Genomic DNA, 17,849 nt, shown 5'->3' with positions numbered 1-17,849 from the left:
TGTAATGTCGCGCTGATCAGAAAAATTAATAAAATAAAGAATAAAAGATGATTTTTTTATTTTTTAAAATTGAAGAATCATTAATTTTGAATGATGCCAATTCCAACAAGCTTGTTGGGGAATGCTCCTATATTCTGCAGCACGGTCTACACGTGGAGCACGCATTGATGGTGCTAGGTGCTTTCAGCATCCCCTCCTCGCGTCCCTTTGCGCACTTCCTTATCAGTCCTCTTTATTGGCACGTTATTTCTTTATCATCCCAAATTTAAATCGAATTCGAATCACATCACGTGCACGCTTCCCCTTATATCGCATGAAATTCTATTTTTCTTTTCTTTTATTTTTCAAATAGAGTATTACTTTTAAATTATTCTAGAGACGTATCTTTCATCAAATTTAATTTAATTTATGAATGCAATCAAGAAATTAATTAGCTCTAGTCGTCTCCCTCACACCTTAAACTCTCTTCTCTCTCTAAAAAAACCTAAATTTATTCAGTTTCTAAGGAGGTCCAACCGTTGACCTTTCCTTACCTTTCTTCTTTTGTTAGCCATTTTCTTTAATTTGTGTTTGCATGTTGCAGCAATCCTCCTCTACAGTTTGATTACAACTTTAGGAACTATCTAGTTAGCAGTGGTACCTAGTCAAGACCAGGGGACAAATATCAGAGGTTTGTGCACAACAACTGTTTCTTTTGAATTATTTTCAATCGAAATAAATATTGACTATTTGTATATTATTGTTTTAAATTGTGGAAATGAGTTTGATGGACACTTATTGATTGAAAAATATTATGAATGGTTTAAAACTGTGAAAAATTGTTTGAATGACATTGATGGATACTTATTGATTAAAAAGCATTGGAAATGGTTTGAAACCACAGCTATCATGTATATTGATTGTATTCCTCATTAGCTTGTCTAATGGGACGAATTGAATTCCCTCTCTGGCTGAAGTGTTGAGGTGTGTGCCTGTGGAGGACGAATTGGATGAGTACTCATATTTTTGCTAGCTAGCCATGTTATTCCTCATTAGTCATCGACTTTTGGGACGAATTGAATACCTCATTAGCCATCGGCTTTTGGGACGAATTGAACTATGGATCATGATTAAGTTGTGTGTGATTTATTGATTTGTACTGTGAGATTGTGAAATGGATTTAAACTCTCATTGACATATACTGTCTTTTGAATTCAAACATGACCTGACTTATGAAAATCTATTGTGATATTGAGAAATGGAGTTTAAATTCTTATTGACCTTTATTGTCTTAAATTTGACTATGGTTTTAAGTATCCACTATTTACATGATTTATGAATTGTGATTTAAATTGTATTTGGTTAATGTTGTGCACCACTGAGACATTGTCTCAGCGATAGCTTTTTATTGTTGTCGCAGGTAGAGAGACGCAGAGCGGCAGACTAGGTGCATATACATCCAATGAGGATTACAGTATAATGAGTATACCAATATTTTGCATTTTGTACTGTAATGTATGACACTGTATGTACATTTTGTTTTTGGTTTTGAGCAGTTGTAAATTCAAATTGTACCTTGAAGTTGTAAATTAATTATGAGTTATTTGACTTGTAAAAATTGTATTATATTTCCTTATCTCAGACTTTGAAAAATTTCTATGGAATTGAGTTGATAAATTGTTGTGTTGAGAAATGTATTGGAGTTGAGATTTGGAAAATTATTGAAGTGCTTTTTACAGGTTTTCTGAAGAACTGTTTTATCCAAAATACAGATGGCACTCTGCCAAAATTTTCTGAAATTCCAAATAAACCAAATGAGTTAGTTGTTTCACTTGATTCACCAAAGACTTTAACACCTGAAAATAGTGATCACCACTGTAAAAGAAGTAAGAAAAGTTTTTAAAATCCCTTGTAGTGTATTTAATGGGTTATCAGTAGACGAAGTTGGTAATTCATTAGGTATACTACGGGATCATGTTATGCCTTATAGAGGGGTAGGGTGTGACATGTTTTGGTGGTATCAGAGCAAAGTGTTTAAATTCCGTTTTCACCTGTTATTTGAATGTTCTTTCTTCATAGTACAACTGCTCAATATCATTGTTTGATACATACAGTACATTACATTATAAATATGCACTAACGGGAGGAAATCTCCTTGTGTTATTTGTTCAGGAGATCTAGAATCCTCGCATTGAATATGGAAGAGGGTGATCGTTCAGTCGATCAATCTATTGAGGCTGAGGTGCAAGGGGATGCCCCAGGCCTACATAATGTCAGTGGTTCAAGAAGACCACGGCCCTGCGATCTGCAGATTTCTGCTCGATTCGCTCGTGAGATGGCTGCAATGTTCCAACAAATGGCTGGCAATGTGCCTACTCAAGTCCCAATACAGACACCAGTGGTACAACCACAATCTCCGACTAGGCAGTATGATAAATTGATGAAATATGGGGCTACAGAGTTTAAGGGGACAGTAGATCCTCTAGAAGCTGAACAATGGTTAGAGAGGATGGATAGGGTGTTCAAGAAGCTACATTGTACAGAAGAGCTTAGATTTGAATACTCAGTGTCCTTACTACAGGGGGATGCTTATGACTGATGGAAAACCATTCCCCACAGTCTGGTAGAACCTACAGTGCTAACATGGAATGACTTCCTCAGGGAATTCAGGCAGAAATATGTCCCTGATGCTTATGTAGACCAGAAGCTACAAGAGTTCCTAAGTTTGAAACAGGGGAACAGATCAGTGGCTGAGTATGAAAGAGAATTTTCCCGCCTGAGCCATTATGCAGTAAGTTTGCTTGCTACCAGCAGGGAGAGATGCAAGAGGTTTGAAACTGGCTTGAAGCCCAAAGATCGTCAGTACAAGTGATCGGCTTCAAAAACACTAACTTCTCTGAACTTGTTTCTCAAGCCCTAGAGTTGGAAAGAGTTGAGTTTGAGACTGCTCCAGAGAAAAAGAGATCAGAGAAGACAGAGAAAGAGGGAAAATCCGTTGAACAGAGTTCCAGTGGTCATACTGGAAAGAGGAAGAACTATGGGGGACATGGCAGGGGTGGCAAGAAATCTGGTAGGGGAAGATATTCGTGATGAGACCTCCCTATCCGTCGCAGAGTACCAGAGGTTCCTACCCTCCCCGCCAATGTGAAACTTGTGGAAAAAATCATGGTGGGATATGCTATAAGGCTATTGGAGCCTGTTATAACTGTGGAGGCACCGGACACTTTGCCAAGGACTGCACCAGTAGTCGCAGAGTTGGACCACCTCCTACTACTGCAGAAGGCCGCTTTAGAGCCACGTCACGTAAGTTCACAACCACCCAGCAGAGGTAGAGGCAGGGGTAGAGGTAGCCAAGCAGGCAGCCAAGGCACAGTAAAACAATCAGAGCAAGATAGTGCTCCAGTCAGAGTCTATGCCATGAGACAGAGAGAAGAGGCAGAGGCATCTGATGTTGTGGCTGGTACCTTCTCAACTTTTAACCAAAATGTGTTTGTGTTATTTGATCCGGGCTCTACCCATTCTTATGTGAGTGCTAGCATCATTGATTGCATTGCTGTTCCATGTACAAAAATAGACTTTGAGGTGCTAGTAACAAGTCCGTTAGGATAGGAGGTCAGGGTTAATAGAATGTATAGAGATTGTCCTTTGGTGATCCAAGGACACACTTTCCTGTCTGATTTCATTGAAATGCCCTTCAGAGATTATGATATCATCTTGGGCATGGATTGGTTAGCTAGGCATCATGCCATGATTGACTGTAGGTCAAGACGATCACTTTTGGCCTTCCTCGATCTGATGATGTGGTGATACAAGGGGAGAGACGATTATTGCCATCAAACATCATTTCATTGCACTAGCGTAAAAATGATCGTAAAGGGTGTGAAGCCTACTTGGCACATGTGGTAGACACCCAAGTGGGGAGTCCAAAGATTGAAGGACATCCCTACAGTACATGACTTTCGGATGTGTTTCTGATGAATTGCCGTGGATTATCTCGGAAAGAGAAGTGCGATTTGAAATTAATGTTATGCTGGTGTGGATCCAATCTCCATAACGCCATACGTAATGGCACCAATGAGTTGAAGGAGTTGAAGATACGATTGCAAGAATTACTTGAAAAGGGCTTCATCCGCCCTAGTGTGTCACCTTGGGAGCACCAATGTTGTTTGTTAAGAAGAAGGATGGTACTCTCCGTTTATGCATTGACTACAAGCGGTTGAATAAGGTGACAATAAAGAATGATATCCATTGCCTCGCATTGATGATCTGCTTGATCGATTGAAGGGTGTATTCTCCAAAATTGATTTGCGATCTGGTTATTATCGATTGAAGGTGCAAGAGCGAGTATTCCAAAATCGCTTTGAACTCGATATGGCCACTATGAGTTTCTAGTAATGCCATTCGGTTAACAAATGCTCCATTTGCTTTTATGGATCGATGAACACTATCTTGGACCATATCTTGATCAATTTGTGGTGTTGTTTATTGACGACATTTTGATATATTCAAGGAATGCAGAGTAGCATGACAGACATCTGCGGATTGTACTGTAGACTTTAAGGGAGAAACAACTATACGCCAAATTATCGAAATGTGAATTTTGGCTGAAAGAAATCTCCTTTTTGGGACATGTTGTGTCAGCTGAAGGGATCAAGGTAGACTCCAAAGAAGGTAGAAGCTATCCTTAATTGGAAGCCGCCAGAACATCACGTAAATTCACGATTTTAGGTCTAGCTGGATATTACCGTCGGTTTGTGAAGGGGTTTTCTATGTTATCTTCTCCACTGACCAAACTGCTTCGGAAAGATGTAAAATTTCAGTGGACAGATAAATGTCAGCAGAGTTTTGATGAGTTGAAGAGGTGTTTGACTGAAGCTCCAGTCCTCACTTTACCTACTCCGGGTAAAGAATACACAGTTTATAGTGATGCTTCTCACAATGGGTTAGGCTGTGTACTGATGCAAGATCGGAATGTCATTGCTTATGCATCACGCCAGCTGAAACCGCATGAGAGGAATTACCCAACACATGACCTGGAGTTAGCAGCTATTGTTTTTGCTCTGAAGATCTGGAGACACTATCTGTATGGAGAGAAATGCTACATTTACACAGATCACAAGAGCTTGAAGTATTTGGGCACCCAGAAGGAATTGAATTTGAGGCAGAGGAGATGGTTGGAACTCATTAAAGACTATGATTGCTTAATAGACTATCAGCCAGGGAAAGCAAATGTAGTGGCTGATGCCTTAAGTCGCAAGACTATGGCAAGTCTCAGAGTTTCTCCTTTGTCCATGATATATGAATTGAAAGCACAAAGATGCGGTTTAGAGATTGATGATGAGGGACAGACAGTAGTTGCTTGGCATGTACAGCCAGTGTTGATTGATCAGATCAAAATGGCTGCTCAGAGTGATAAAAAGTATCAGAAGCTACTGAAAGAAGTCCAGCAGGGCAAGAAACCTGAATTCTCTGTGAGAGATGATGGTTTATTGCTACATTAGGGCAGAGTGTGTATTCCTAGTGATGTGGAATTGAGACAAATCATTATGAAGGAAGCACATGAGTCTCCATTTGCTATGCACCCTGGTGGAACTAAAATGTACAGAGGGCTGAAAGAGCATTACTGGTGGATGTGCATGAAAAGAGATATAGCTGAATTCGTTTCCAAATGCCTAACTTGTCAGCAAGTAAAGGCAGAACATCAAGTTCCAGCTGGTTTGTTACATCCTTTGTCGATGCAGTGGAAATGGGAATGAATAACTATGGATTTTGTTACAGGACTTCCAAGGACACAGAGTAGTCATGATGCAGTATGGGTTATAGTTGACAGATTGACCAAGTCTGCTCACTTTTTGCCAGTTTGGATGGATGATAGCCTGGAAAGATTGGCCAGATTGTACGTATATGAGATTGTAAAAATGCATGGAGTGCCAGTATCAATTGTGTCTGACAGAGATTCTAGGTTCACTTCTAGATTCTGGGGTAGTCTTCAGAGAGCCCTAGGAACTAGATTGAACTTCAAGACAAAGATTCCACCCACGCATGATGGCCACCCGAGAGGGTTATTCAGATATTGGAGGATATGCTACGGGCTTGTGTGATTGAATTTGAAGGTAGTTGGGATACACACTTGCCTTTGATTGAGTTTGCTTATAACAACAGCTACCAATCAAGCATTGGGATGCCTTCATATGAAGCTTTGTATGGTAGAAAGTGCAGAACTCCCCTATGTTGGGATGAGGTAGGTGAAAGGAAGATGATTGGGCCAGAAATTATTCAGCAGACAGAGGAAAAGATCAGATTGATTAGAGATAGACTCAAGGCTGCATCAGACCGTCAGAAGTCCTATGTTGATATGAAAAGAAGAGATATTGAGTACGCAGTGGGTGATAAGGTATTCCTCAAAGTTTCTCCTTGGAAGAGGATTATGAGATTTGGCAGAAAGGGGAAACTGAGTCCTCGTTTCATTGGACCATATGAAGTTTTGGAAAGAGTGGGTCCTTTGGCATATCGGTTGGCATTACCTCCAGAGCAAGCAAGGATACACAGTGTCTTCCATGTGTCTATGTTAAGGAGGTACAGATCAGACCCATCTCATGTATTATCAGTTGAAGAGATTGAGGTAAATCCAGACCTCTCATATGAAGAAGAACCCATAAAAATTCTGGCTTATGAGGTGAAGCAGTTGAGGAATAAACAGATACACCTAGTTAAAGTGCTGTGGAACCATCATTCAGGCCAGGAAGCTACTTGGGAACGTGAAGAGGATATGAGGAGACAGCACCCACAGCTGTTCAGAGACTAATGCCAGGTAAAATTTCGAGATGAAATTTATTTTAAGGGGGAGAGAATTGTAACACCCCAAAGTTCGGTAGTGCGTTCTGTTGCTCCAGTGACCAGTGCTGTCCGGACAGCTAGGATGCCTAGAACTACACTTCAATATGAGTGAGGAGACATAAAATAATGAAATACAAGAAAAGAAAATACAAGAAAAACAAAGGAAAAATCATAGCAAAGAAAGGTAATCAAGTTAAACGAGCCGGGAAACCTAACGATGGGTGACCGCACCGGGAAGTCACGGCGTGGACCATTGACTAGCCCTGGACTGCGGGGAATCCTGAAAAACATTTTTAGGACTTAAATAGACCCTTGTTGAAGAATAAATATCATTAAAAAGATCAAAGAAAAATTAAATAATTAGTACAAAGAAAAGTGAGAAATCGAAAAACGGACAAAACCCGGTGATACCGAAAAATCGGGAATGCAACCCGAACAGGGGCATTATGGTCATTTGACATCCCGAATTGTCTTTTGACCTAAATGTCCATTAAAAATAAATAGTATTACACTTAGAAAATAAAATGAAAAATTAGTTTAGTGGTACCTAATACAAATAGCTAAAATCATGGGTTAATGTGGAATAAATGCACAATTGGCTTATTATATGATTATTTGGAGTTAGTGGACCATTAAAGGATTAATTAAACACATAGTGGGGCAGGTGTACTTCCATTACACCATCAGAAAATTTCATCTTCTCCATTGTACCAAAGTTGCTGTGAATGAAGGTGAGAGAAAACTCCATGGGCGTTTCATGCAAGCTCACTTAACCTCCCCATTTTCAACTCCAATCCCTTAAGTGGCTTCATGAAAGTTTATCTACTCATCACAAGGAAGAGTTTGATACCAAATTTGAGAAGTTTAAGCAAGGTTTAACAAGCTCCAACCATAAGGTAAGTTAGTGTTTTTGAAGATAGCTTTGTTAAGTTTTGTGTGCATGTTATGGGTGTTGGGTTTGTGAAGAAAATTTTTGAGTTTGAAGAGTTATTGTTGTGTTCATTTTGGACAGCCATGGAGTCATGTATTTGATGAAATAATTGTGCATATATTTGATGAGAAATGATGTTGATCATGATGATTTAATAACCTAGTGAATTACTTCATATTTATATGGTGATTTTTGGCACTTGGATGAGAATTGATGAATTGTAGGGCAATTTGGTGTTGAAGAAGATTTTCGGCAGCTTGGGGACACTTGAATAAATTTATGTATTCATGGAAGTGTTGGCAGAATATTGACATAGAATGATTGATGGATATGTATGTTAACTTGTTGTGGAAAGAGTATGTAAAACTAGTAATGTTATGTGTATGTGTAATTGTGTTTGGACTTTGGGAATTAGAGTTATATTTGGTGTATTGAAGATAATTGTAATCTGCCCAAAGAGATGTTAATGTGAAGTGGGATGTGGTTTTGGTAATGTACCAAAACAGATTTGGTAGGGAAGTAAACATATTGCAAGGTAAATGTGTGTGATTGATGTGTGTTAAGCAAAGTAACCAAGGGCAGTGTACATTTTAGCCAATAAGTTTAAATGTGTAACCTCAATTGGTATGAGACCAATTGGAGGTGAAACTAGGCACAAAATGTGCCAACTTTCATTGAGAAAACATACCAAAATTCTGCTTGCAAGGTGACCTAAGAAAATGACCAATTCGGATTAGGTACAATTAGGACCTGAAAAATGACCAATTGGGCAGTAGTGAGTGTTTAGGCCATAACTCACTCAAAACAGGTCCAATTGACCTGAAATTTTAACCATGAATAGTTAAGACCCATACCTACAAGTCTTATGAAGACACCAAAACCCAGAAATGACCAGAAGCAAGTCAAAAAGCCTGCACAAGTTCGGGTCCAAAAACTGGCCGAACCAAAGTTGACCAAATTGACCTAAAATTGACCTAATTTGATGCCATTTGACCAATAATAGTGTAATGACCATAACTTGGTCTACTTAACTCGGATTGACCTGAAATTTTGCCCCGCGTGCAATAAGACATAGATCTACAAGTTTGTAGTTTTGACCGAAACCCGAAAACCGAGGAAACTAGATCGTCCGGCTAGGTCAAACTAGTATCCCGAAATCCAGCAATTTGCAATGAAATGCAAGAAAACGCAATATACATAGAATTGAGTTTGGTAACACGTACCAACCCTAAAACCCTATCGAATGTGACATATAAAGGACACTAAAACCTAATTTACCTAAAAAACATCGAGGGTCGGTATATTAGGTGATTAAGCAAATAAAGGTATTCAGTGAATTGTTTATCGAGCATTATCGTTAGAGGCAAATTAATTTAGCACTGAAACACTTCAAATTGTGTTTCTCAGTTAACCAGGACTCAGCAAAAGGGAAAGAAATACTGAGTCAAGACCAGGAGACAAATATCAGAGGTTTGTGCACAACAACTGTTTCTTTTGAATTATTTTCAATCGAAATAAATATTAACTATTTGTATATTATTGTTTTAAATTGTGGAAATGAGTTTGATGGACACTTATTGATTGAAAAATATTGTGAATGGTTTAAAACTGTGAAAAATTATTTGAATGACATTGATGGATACTTATTGATTAAAAAGCATTGGAAATGGTTTGAAACCACAGCTATCATGTATATTGATTGTATTCCTCATTAGCTTGTCTAATGGGACGAATTGAATTCCCTCTCTGGCTGAAGTGTTGAGGTGTGTGCCTGTGGAGGACGAATTGGATGAGTACTCATATTTTTGCTAGCTAGCCATGTTATTCCTCATTAGTCATCGACTTTTGGGACGAATTGAATACCTCATTAGCCATCGGCTTTTGGGACGAATTGAACTATGGATCATGATTAAGCTGTGTGTGATTTATTGATTTGTACTGTGAGATTGTGAAATGGATTTAAACTCTCATTGACATATACTGTCTTTTGAATTCAAACATGACCTGACTTATGAAAATCTATTGTGATATTGAGAAATGGAGTTTAAATTCTTATTGACCTTTATTGTCTTAAATTTGACTATGGTTTTAAGTATCCACTATTTACATGATTTATGAATTGTGATTTAAATTGTATTTGGTTAATGTTGTGCACCACTGAGACATTGTCTCAGCGATAGCTTTTTATTGTTGTCGCAGGTAGAGAGACAGACAGGGCAGCAGACTAGGCTGCATATACATCCAGCGAGGGATTACCTGGTATAATGAGTATACCAATATTTTGCATTTTGTACTGTAATGTATGACACTGTATGTACATTTTGTTTTTGGTTTTGAGCAGTTGTAAATTCAAATTGTACCTTGAAGTTGTAAATTAATTATGAGTTATTTGACTTGTAAAAATTGTATTATATTTCCTTATCTCAGACTTTGAAAAATTTCTATGGAATTGAGTTGATAAATTGTTGTGTTGAGAAATGTATTGGAGTTGAGATTTGGAAAATTATTGAAGTACTTTTTACAGGTTTTATGAAGAACTGTTTTGTCCAAAATACAGATGGCACTCTGCCAAAATTTTTACAGAAATTCCAAATAAACCAAATGAGTTAGTTGTTTCACTTCAGTTCACCAAAGTCTTTAACACCTGTAAATAGTGCTCACCACTGTAAAAGAAGTAAGAAAAGTTTTTAAAATCTCTTGTAGTATATTTAATGGGTTATCAGTAGACGAAGTTGGTAATTCATTAGGTATACTACGGGATCATGTTATACCTTACAGAGGGGTAGGGTGTGACACCTGCCTAAATTAGTTGAGGTATTTATTCGCCTGCCTCTTGGGTAGATTACTCACTCACCCTAACTAATGCGTTTATTCGTCTGTCTATCGAGCTGAACACTTGCTAGCCTAAGAAATTTATCCGCCTGTCTATCAAGCCAAACACTCGCCAACCCTAACCAAGGCATTTATTTGTTTGCTTATTAGGCCGAACACAGACTCGCCTAAACTATGGCATTTATCTGCTTCCCTACCTGACCAAACACTTGTCCACCCTAACGAAGGCATATATCCACCTATCTCACCCATTCTTAAGGCATTTATCCAAAGACAACCACTCACTCAACCTCAATATGTCAATCCACTAAAAATTTATCTAGCAATGATTCACCCAAAAAAGATTTATCATATGATCAAAGTTCTATCATTTAGTACCTCATCTGACACCAACTTAAATATTTAAAGTTAAAAAAATTAATGATACAATAACACTCAAAATATCCAAGTAAATATAATTTTAATTCAATACAAACATTATTCACTAAGTATTCCACTTTTATTTGGAATTCCAAATCTCACCCTAAATGAATGAATCAACTTTTTTAGGTAATAGTGTATCAATTTTTTTTTTTATTTTATCCCTCTTTGAAATTTCCAAACATGAAGAATTACTTAAATTTCTTTTTTTCTTAATCTTTTATTTCTTTTCTTATTTTACACGAATTAAATACTATTTTTTATTTAAAACAAGAATAAATTAAAAAAAAAAAACTTCAAAACTCAAAATACACATACATTACCATTCTCAAGAAATTCATTTAAAATGATAGCATCATCATTTTTTCCGTCCGTGTTCAAAAAAGGCTAGGAATGTGTATAGTTAATTGAGACACATACGGTATAATCATCTTCTAATATGCATCTAGGCTCATTTTACACGAGAATTGATTTTATAATTATTATATTAAATATTTGTATTAAAATTTATATAAAATTAATTAAAATATATATATTGAATGAGTCGAATCTATTAAATCACATTGGTGCACTAATTCAATTGATAAATTACTTTCTTATATAATTTAATTATAAATACAAAGTGATTTGAAGATTGATATACCAATTCACTGATTTTATTAATTAGTACGATTAGGTGTGAGCAGATTTAGGTTTGAACAGAAAAATTGAATTAAACTGAGTCAATTCGATTCAATTAGTTCGATTTTAAAATTTAATCAGTTCGATTTGATTTTATATTATAAAAATTTCAGTTATTTCCATTCGGTTCAGTTTTGAAGAGAAAAAAATAAGTTTGACTGAACCGAACTGAATAATAATTTTATATATTTAAATCGAACCGAATCGATTTTTGAATTAAATTACTTTTATGAAGAATTTATGAATTATATTTAATTATATATATAAATTATTTGATTTTATTGATTAATGTTAATTAGATTCAAACTAAAGTCAAAATTATATCAAATAACTTAAAAATTAAATTTAAATTTAAAAAATAAAAAATTAAAACTGATAAGTTTGAACTAAATCAAATTAAAATAAAATATTTAATTTAATTTTTTTATTTATTTTAATTTAATTTAATTTTTAAAATAAATAATTTAATTTTTATAATTTAATTCGATTCAATTTAATTCAATTTAAGCTGAATGGTCACCCCAAGTTTAATAACAACTATGCCGCCGGCTAGTTACGAATCCAGGAGATAACTCGGGTAATTTCAGGAGGCAACTAAGGGCGTTTACACGGGTCCAACAGGGACAAAGCACCACGGCAAACGTCACATGCTCTCTCTCTCTCGCCTTCTTTCTATATAAACCATCGAACTTAGCATCTCAGCCTCTATATAGCTCTACATTTCGGGAGTTACAAACAATCTATATCGCAGGAGGAAGTTTTTGGATACGCAGAGAAGCGTTTATCTAAAAAAGATGCAGAGATTCATCGCTAAAAGGCTTCTCTCCGGAAGAAATTCCAATTCCCTTCCGTCTCCGGCTTGCTGCTTCTCTCAGCTCGCCCAGAAGGAGGACAATGACGTTCTTATCCCCAAAATGCCTCCTTTTGATTACAGTCCTCCGCCGTATACCGGTCCCTCCGCCAACGAGATCATGGCCAAGCGAAAAGAGTTTCTCAGCCCCTCCTTGTTCCACTTCTACAAAAACCCCGTGAGTCCAGATCATATACCACTCTGGTTCTTTTTCACATGAATTGTAATTTGCATCCCTGTAAATTGTGATCATCTGATTAATTTTTTTAGGTCTACTAATCATGTTTAAGAATTAAGAAGGAATGATTATGATATTATTAAATAATAATAATGATTCTCGGTTGATCGTGCTAATTACATTTTCTTTTGATGTAACTTCTTATTTCACTTCCGAAAACTGAAGAATGGTTTTTTATTAATGATCTAATTGACTACTTAATAAAATTACAGTGATGTTTCTCTTGTTAATTTTATAATTATTCTTAAACTATTTGAGGAATTATTTTGATCAAGGTTTTTTGAGTTTTGGGCCGTCATCTGAGACTGATGGTAAAGTGGAATATTCATCTTGTGTTCTTTGGCAGCTGAACGTTGTGGATGGGAGGATGCAATACCTGTTCGATGAGAACGGGCGTAGATACCTCGACGCTTTTGGTGGAATTGCTACGGTCTGCTGCGGGCACTGCCATCCAGATATTGTTGAGTCAATAGTCAACCAGATCAAGCGCTTACAACACTCCACTGTCCTCTACCTCAACCACGCCATCGCTGATTTTGCCGAGGCACTAGCCTCGAAGATGCCCGGCAATCTTAAGGTACGTTAAAGCCTTTAAAGCAATCTGAAAAATCAGTAAAAGATTACTAGACTTTGTATGGAATTTCTTTTTTCTATTATACTTGACAGTTTATAAGGCAAAAGAAGCTCCGTCCCTTTAAAAGCAACCCAACTTGGTGGAGAAATACTTATGTATTATTCATGTGTATAGGTTGTGTTTTTCACAAATTCTGGCACAGAAGCGAATGAGTTGGCCATGATGATTGCAAGACTATACACAGGGTCTAATGACATAATATCATTGCGGAATGCATACCATGGGAATGCTGCAGGGACGATGGGTGCCACTGCACAGTCCATCTGGAAATTCAATGTCATACAGGTACATTTTCATTTGATCAATTTTGTTTGGTGTGTATTCCTCTGGAAGAGAAAATACCCAAAAGAGGCGAGACTTTTTGTGGTCAAGTTAGGTGAAGATCACGACAACGTTGGATGCAATGAGACGTATTTGGTACCATTGAGGGCATTTTCTTTTATGTATCCACTTTCAATTCATGTGTGATGTCAAAGGCTTGCACATAATTTATGTCAAAATATAAAGTGAATGTTAATGTTCGTATAAGATTGCTGTCATATTTAATATAAATTCATTAACTTTGTGGTGACGTGGAGAAAATGATTGATTTTTTTCCTGTGGGCTATCTCTTAAAGATTTTTTCCTGTGGGCTGTCTCTTAAAGACTTTCAATATCATCCGCTCACTAGCTAGTTAGTCCACTACATTTTGTGCGACTGGGGTTAAGTGTGTACCCCATGACCATGAGTTGAGTCATAATTTTCATATTTTATTCCCTCATATGCAAAGCTTATGAATATGTTGCATCAGGACAAGAGACACATACTATAGCCCCTTTTTTTCTTTTGAAGTGGGACCACTTTTTATTATCTACTTCAACTAATAACAAAGCTATTGAAGGTAGCATTTTAAAGATGCTATTTGTTGTGATGTTTGTCACGTAACTACTAGGATGAAATCAACCAATATTGTGTGAGTTGTCCAAATCAATGCTTTGAGGATATTTATTTTGGATTTTTGTCAGCAAATAAAACTTTAAAGAGAGGGCAGTTCCTTACATGGAATGAATTGGACCTTTAGTTTCCACTTGGCATCAGTAAAGCAAGATACATAACCAAGCAGATCACTTTAGAAGCTTACAGCTACTTTAATTAAATATCTTGGCTAGCTTTATGTATTCTTTTGGCCAGTAGTAACATCATGCTAAACAATATTGAACGAGATAAAAGTTAATATTGCTCTCGTAAGGTTGGAAGTCTCTCTTATACTGGAATTTGAGATAAAAAGTTAATATTGCTCTTGCAAGGTTGGAAGTCTCTCTTATACTGGAATTTCAATTGTGAAATTCAATTTGGCGTCTTTCTTTTTCTTTTCATATAATCAACTTTCTCCTTTCATTATAAAGATGGTTACAAAGCATATTCTCATTCTTCTTGGTTCACCAACAGAGTGGAGTGCATCATGCCTTGAACCCAGATCCATATAGAGGTGTATTTGGTTCAGATGGAGAAAAGTACGCAAAAGATGTCCAAGATATCATTGACTTTGGAACAACTGGCCATGTTGCTGGATTTATATCTGAAGCTATACAGGTAATTATGATCTTTGTGGACTTCCATCTCCCTTAAATTGACTTCTTGTTGGACTTGTATAAGCATTCTAAGGGGAATTACTTTCTTGCGTATGGCAGGGAGTGGGCGGAATTGTAGAATTGGCCCCAGGTTACTTGCCTGCTGCTTATACAAGCATTAAAAAAGCAGGAGGCCTTTGTATAGCCGATGAGGTTCAAGCTGGATTTGCTCGTACTGGAAGTCATTTTTGGGGATTTGGAGCCCAGGGTGTTGTTCCTGACATAGTGACAATGGCAAAGGTAGGTTTGGTTTGGCTTTTTTTTTTCCCTTGCAGGTATCCTGAAATCTCATTATTAGCCAAACATATTTATAGATAGATTAAGATTTGTACAGGGTATTGGGAATGGTATTCCTCTTGGTGCTGTGGTGACAACACCTGAGATTGCTGAAGTATTGACTCGTCGAAGTTACTTCAACACATTCGGGGGGAATCCCGTGTGTACTGCTGCAGGGCTGGCTGTTCTAAAAGTGATTGAGAAAGAAAATCTTCAGGAAAATGCGTCTGTTGTGGGGTCCCATCTGAAAGACAGACTAATTGAACTCAAAGATAAATATGAAAGTAAATCATCTTCCATACATTTGACTTATGTGGCAATATTTGAAATTACTGCACTTGTTTTTTCATACATGCTCTTTTAGTAAACTAAAGATTAGCTGATCATGTTATAACTGTTTTCTGTAGTCATTGGGGATGTGAGGGGAAGAGGATTGATGCTTGGAGTTGAGCTAGTAACTGATCGTGAACAGAAGACTCCTGCAAAGGCTGAAACTTTACATGTAATGGACCAGATGAAAGGTTTGTATTTCACCCACCTAACAGCTATCCTCCGAGGTATAGGTATCGTCAAGTGTCTAATAGACCCTGATTTTATTCACAGAAATTGGAGTGTTGGTTGGAAAAGGTGGTTTCTATGGGAACGTGTTTAGAATTACCCCTCCCCTGTGTTTCACAAAAGAAGATGCAGGTACATGTACAATTTTCTTTTTCTCGTGCTAATTATCAGAGCAATATGTATATTTAAGTAAGTAGTAAATTTATTTTCATCATAACCGTACCATGACCAACTAGGCTGCACTTGTAACACTTGGTGAATCCTGTGGTTGCAGATTTCCTTGTGGATGCCATGGATTACACAATGTCAAAGATGTGAAGCCTCAGATATCTCTTCTATCAATCTGTGGTTCACAAGTCGATAAAAATCAAATCTGTATCTTTTCATGTCTATTATGAGTGAAAAAAAATAAGAAAATATCAATAGTTATCTCTTTGAATGAGTTGCTGCAGCCCTAATAAAGCGATGAGTCAACAGCTCGTTGTCTCTTGCTCAAACTGTTCTCTGGGCATCAATGGTTTTGAACTCTTAGACAATTTGCGATGATCCTTTTTCTCTTCTCGTGCATCAATAATCCCTACCAATCATGCGAGTTGCTGTTGGTTTTACTATCTCTCTTTACTTTTGTTAACTCTGACTGTGAGACTTAAGTGAAATGAGCAATTACTACTTAATTTACGCAAATTGACAGTGAAAGGGATTAAGTAATTTTGTAATTAATTACTTTCAACAAGATAAATTATAATTTTGTTCATTCCACAGAGTTCTAGAAAAATTATGTATTAATTTATTTTTGCTTATATATTATTGAAACTTGCAATTCAGAGAGAGATCGAGTAAATTATGTATTTATTTATTTTAATTTAAATTTATATAAATAATTAAATTATTTTACTCATCAAAATAATTAACAAATTTAATATTATTTCAATCACTTTTATATTACCCTTCCTACTTCACTTCATATTCTTTTCTTTTAATATGAGATTTCTAACAAATCTTCACAAATTAAAATTGTGCTAATTTTCATTTCTAGCAGTATATAAATTCGTTATAGAATTAATTTCATAGATACAATTTTATTATATATTAATTAATAGATAGCATTATTAGTTTCATATATCAATCTTGTGCTTCATTCAATTTTGACCACCGAAAAAGATTATCATTTATCAAAACAGCGCAAAATCTCATTAATAATTATTCATCCATAAATACATTAAAGCAGCATCACAGACAAGAAGAAAAAATAATGGCAAAATTAAAGATACTAGCGAAATATATATATATATACATATATATGTAGAGGAACTACCGATCATGTCTAGCTTCCATGGGATAATACCTGGTGAAAGCTGCAGGAGAGTGGCGATTGTTAAATCTTGAATATTCAACAGCTGACGATAAAATCGATAGCAAGTCTAGCAATATGAAGGCAAGTTCATGAAATATGCTTATGCTTTTTCTCAGAATCACGCTTATCAATACTGATGTTGCGTCCTGAAATCTAAACATTTCTTCTTCTTCTTCTTCTTCTTCTTCTTCTTCTTCTTGGATCAGTATTTTATTGCCGCATCTCAAATCCCATTAGAGGCTCAAGAGCTGATGAGATCATTTTATTGTTACTAGCTACTCGCTAGCTTACCAAAAATAATAGTCGAACTCGTAGTTACTAAAATACCCCCCTTTATTATAACTGCTAGCATGTTAAATAAAAAAGGTAATCTTCTCCGTCAATGGAAAAAATTATTCTTCTCCATCTTAAATATAATTAATATGTTTAAGTTGAACCCTTTGAATATTGCATTACACACTATAATTAAGTTTATATAAGCATAAATATTCAAACTGATTATATTGATATATCACAAAATAATTCTTTCATATTAAATAATGTTTAAATTTCAATTTAAATAATTAATTGAGATTTAAAAAAAAAAAATACCCCCTTATAAATGGCAATCGATGGGTATTTTGCTTGATGGTTAATTTCATTGATGAT

General features: G+C 36.2%; 1 protein-coding gene and 1 long non-coding RNA gene across 2 annotated transcripts; one reads left to right on the top strand and one right to left on the bottom strand.

Annotated features, from left to right (window-relative positions):
- Window positions 1-12,245: 12,245 nt before the first annotated feature.
- Window positions 12,246-16,289, top strand: LOC110647166 (alanine--glyoxylate aminotransferase 2 homolog 3, mitochondrial). The gene is made up of 9 exons (XM_021800869.2): window positions 12,246-12,708; window positions 13,115-13,345; window positions 13,517-13,687; window positions 14,832-14,975; window positions 15,074-15,253; window positions 15,348-15,573; window positions 15,697-15,810; window positions 15,893-15,979; window positions 16,122-16,289. The coding sequence occupies exons 1-9, from the start codon at window positions 12,475-12,477 to the stop codon at window positions 16,163-16,165; spliced, it is 1,431 nt and encodes a 476-aa protein (XP_021656561.2). The 5' UTR covers window positions 12,246-12,474; the 3' UTR covers window positions 16,166-16,289.
- LOC131178707 (uncharacterized) lies at window positions 14,438-17,476 on the bottom strand. The gene is made up of 3 exons (XR_009147656.1): window positions 17,193-17,476; window positions 16,071-16,424; window positions 14,438-15,533 (listed from the first exon to the last, which is right to left on the bottom strand). It is a non-coding gene; the product is annotated as an uncharacterized LOC131178707 (long non-coding RNA).
- Window positions 17,477-17,849: the final 373 nt, after the last annotated feature.

Source organism: Hevea brasiliensis, chromosome 3, assembly GCF_030052815.1.
Source record: "Hevea brasiliensis isolate MT/VB/25A 57/8 chromosome 3, ASM3005281v1, whole genome shotgun sequence".
Lineage (NCBI taxonomy): Eukaryota > Viridiplantae > Streptophyta > Magnoliopsida > Malpighiales > Euphorbiaceae > Hevea > Hevea brasiliensis.
The sequence above is the reverse complement of the archived record's forward strand: the minus strand, read 5'-3'. Positions and strand labels throughout refer to the sequence as shown.

Excerpts from the sequence above, each read along its gene's own strand:
- LOC110647166 (XM_021800869.2), top strand. The coding sequence starts at position 12,475 with ATGCAGAGATTCATCGCTAAAAGGCTTCTCTCCGGAAGAAATTCCAAT. Across the intron at positions 15,811-15,892 it reads TGTAATGGACCAGATGAAAG|AAATTGGAGTGTTGGTTGGA; the intron begins GTTTGTATTTCA and ends TTTTATTCACAG. Across the intron at positions 15,980-16,121 it reads TTTCACAAAAGAAGATGCAG|ATTTCCTTGTGGATGCCATG; the intron begins GTACATGTACAA and ends CTGTGGTTGCAG.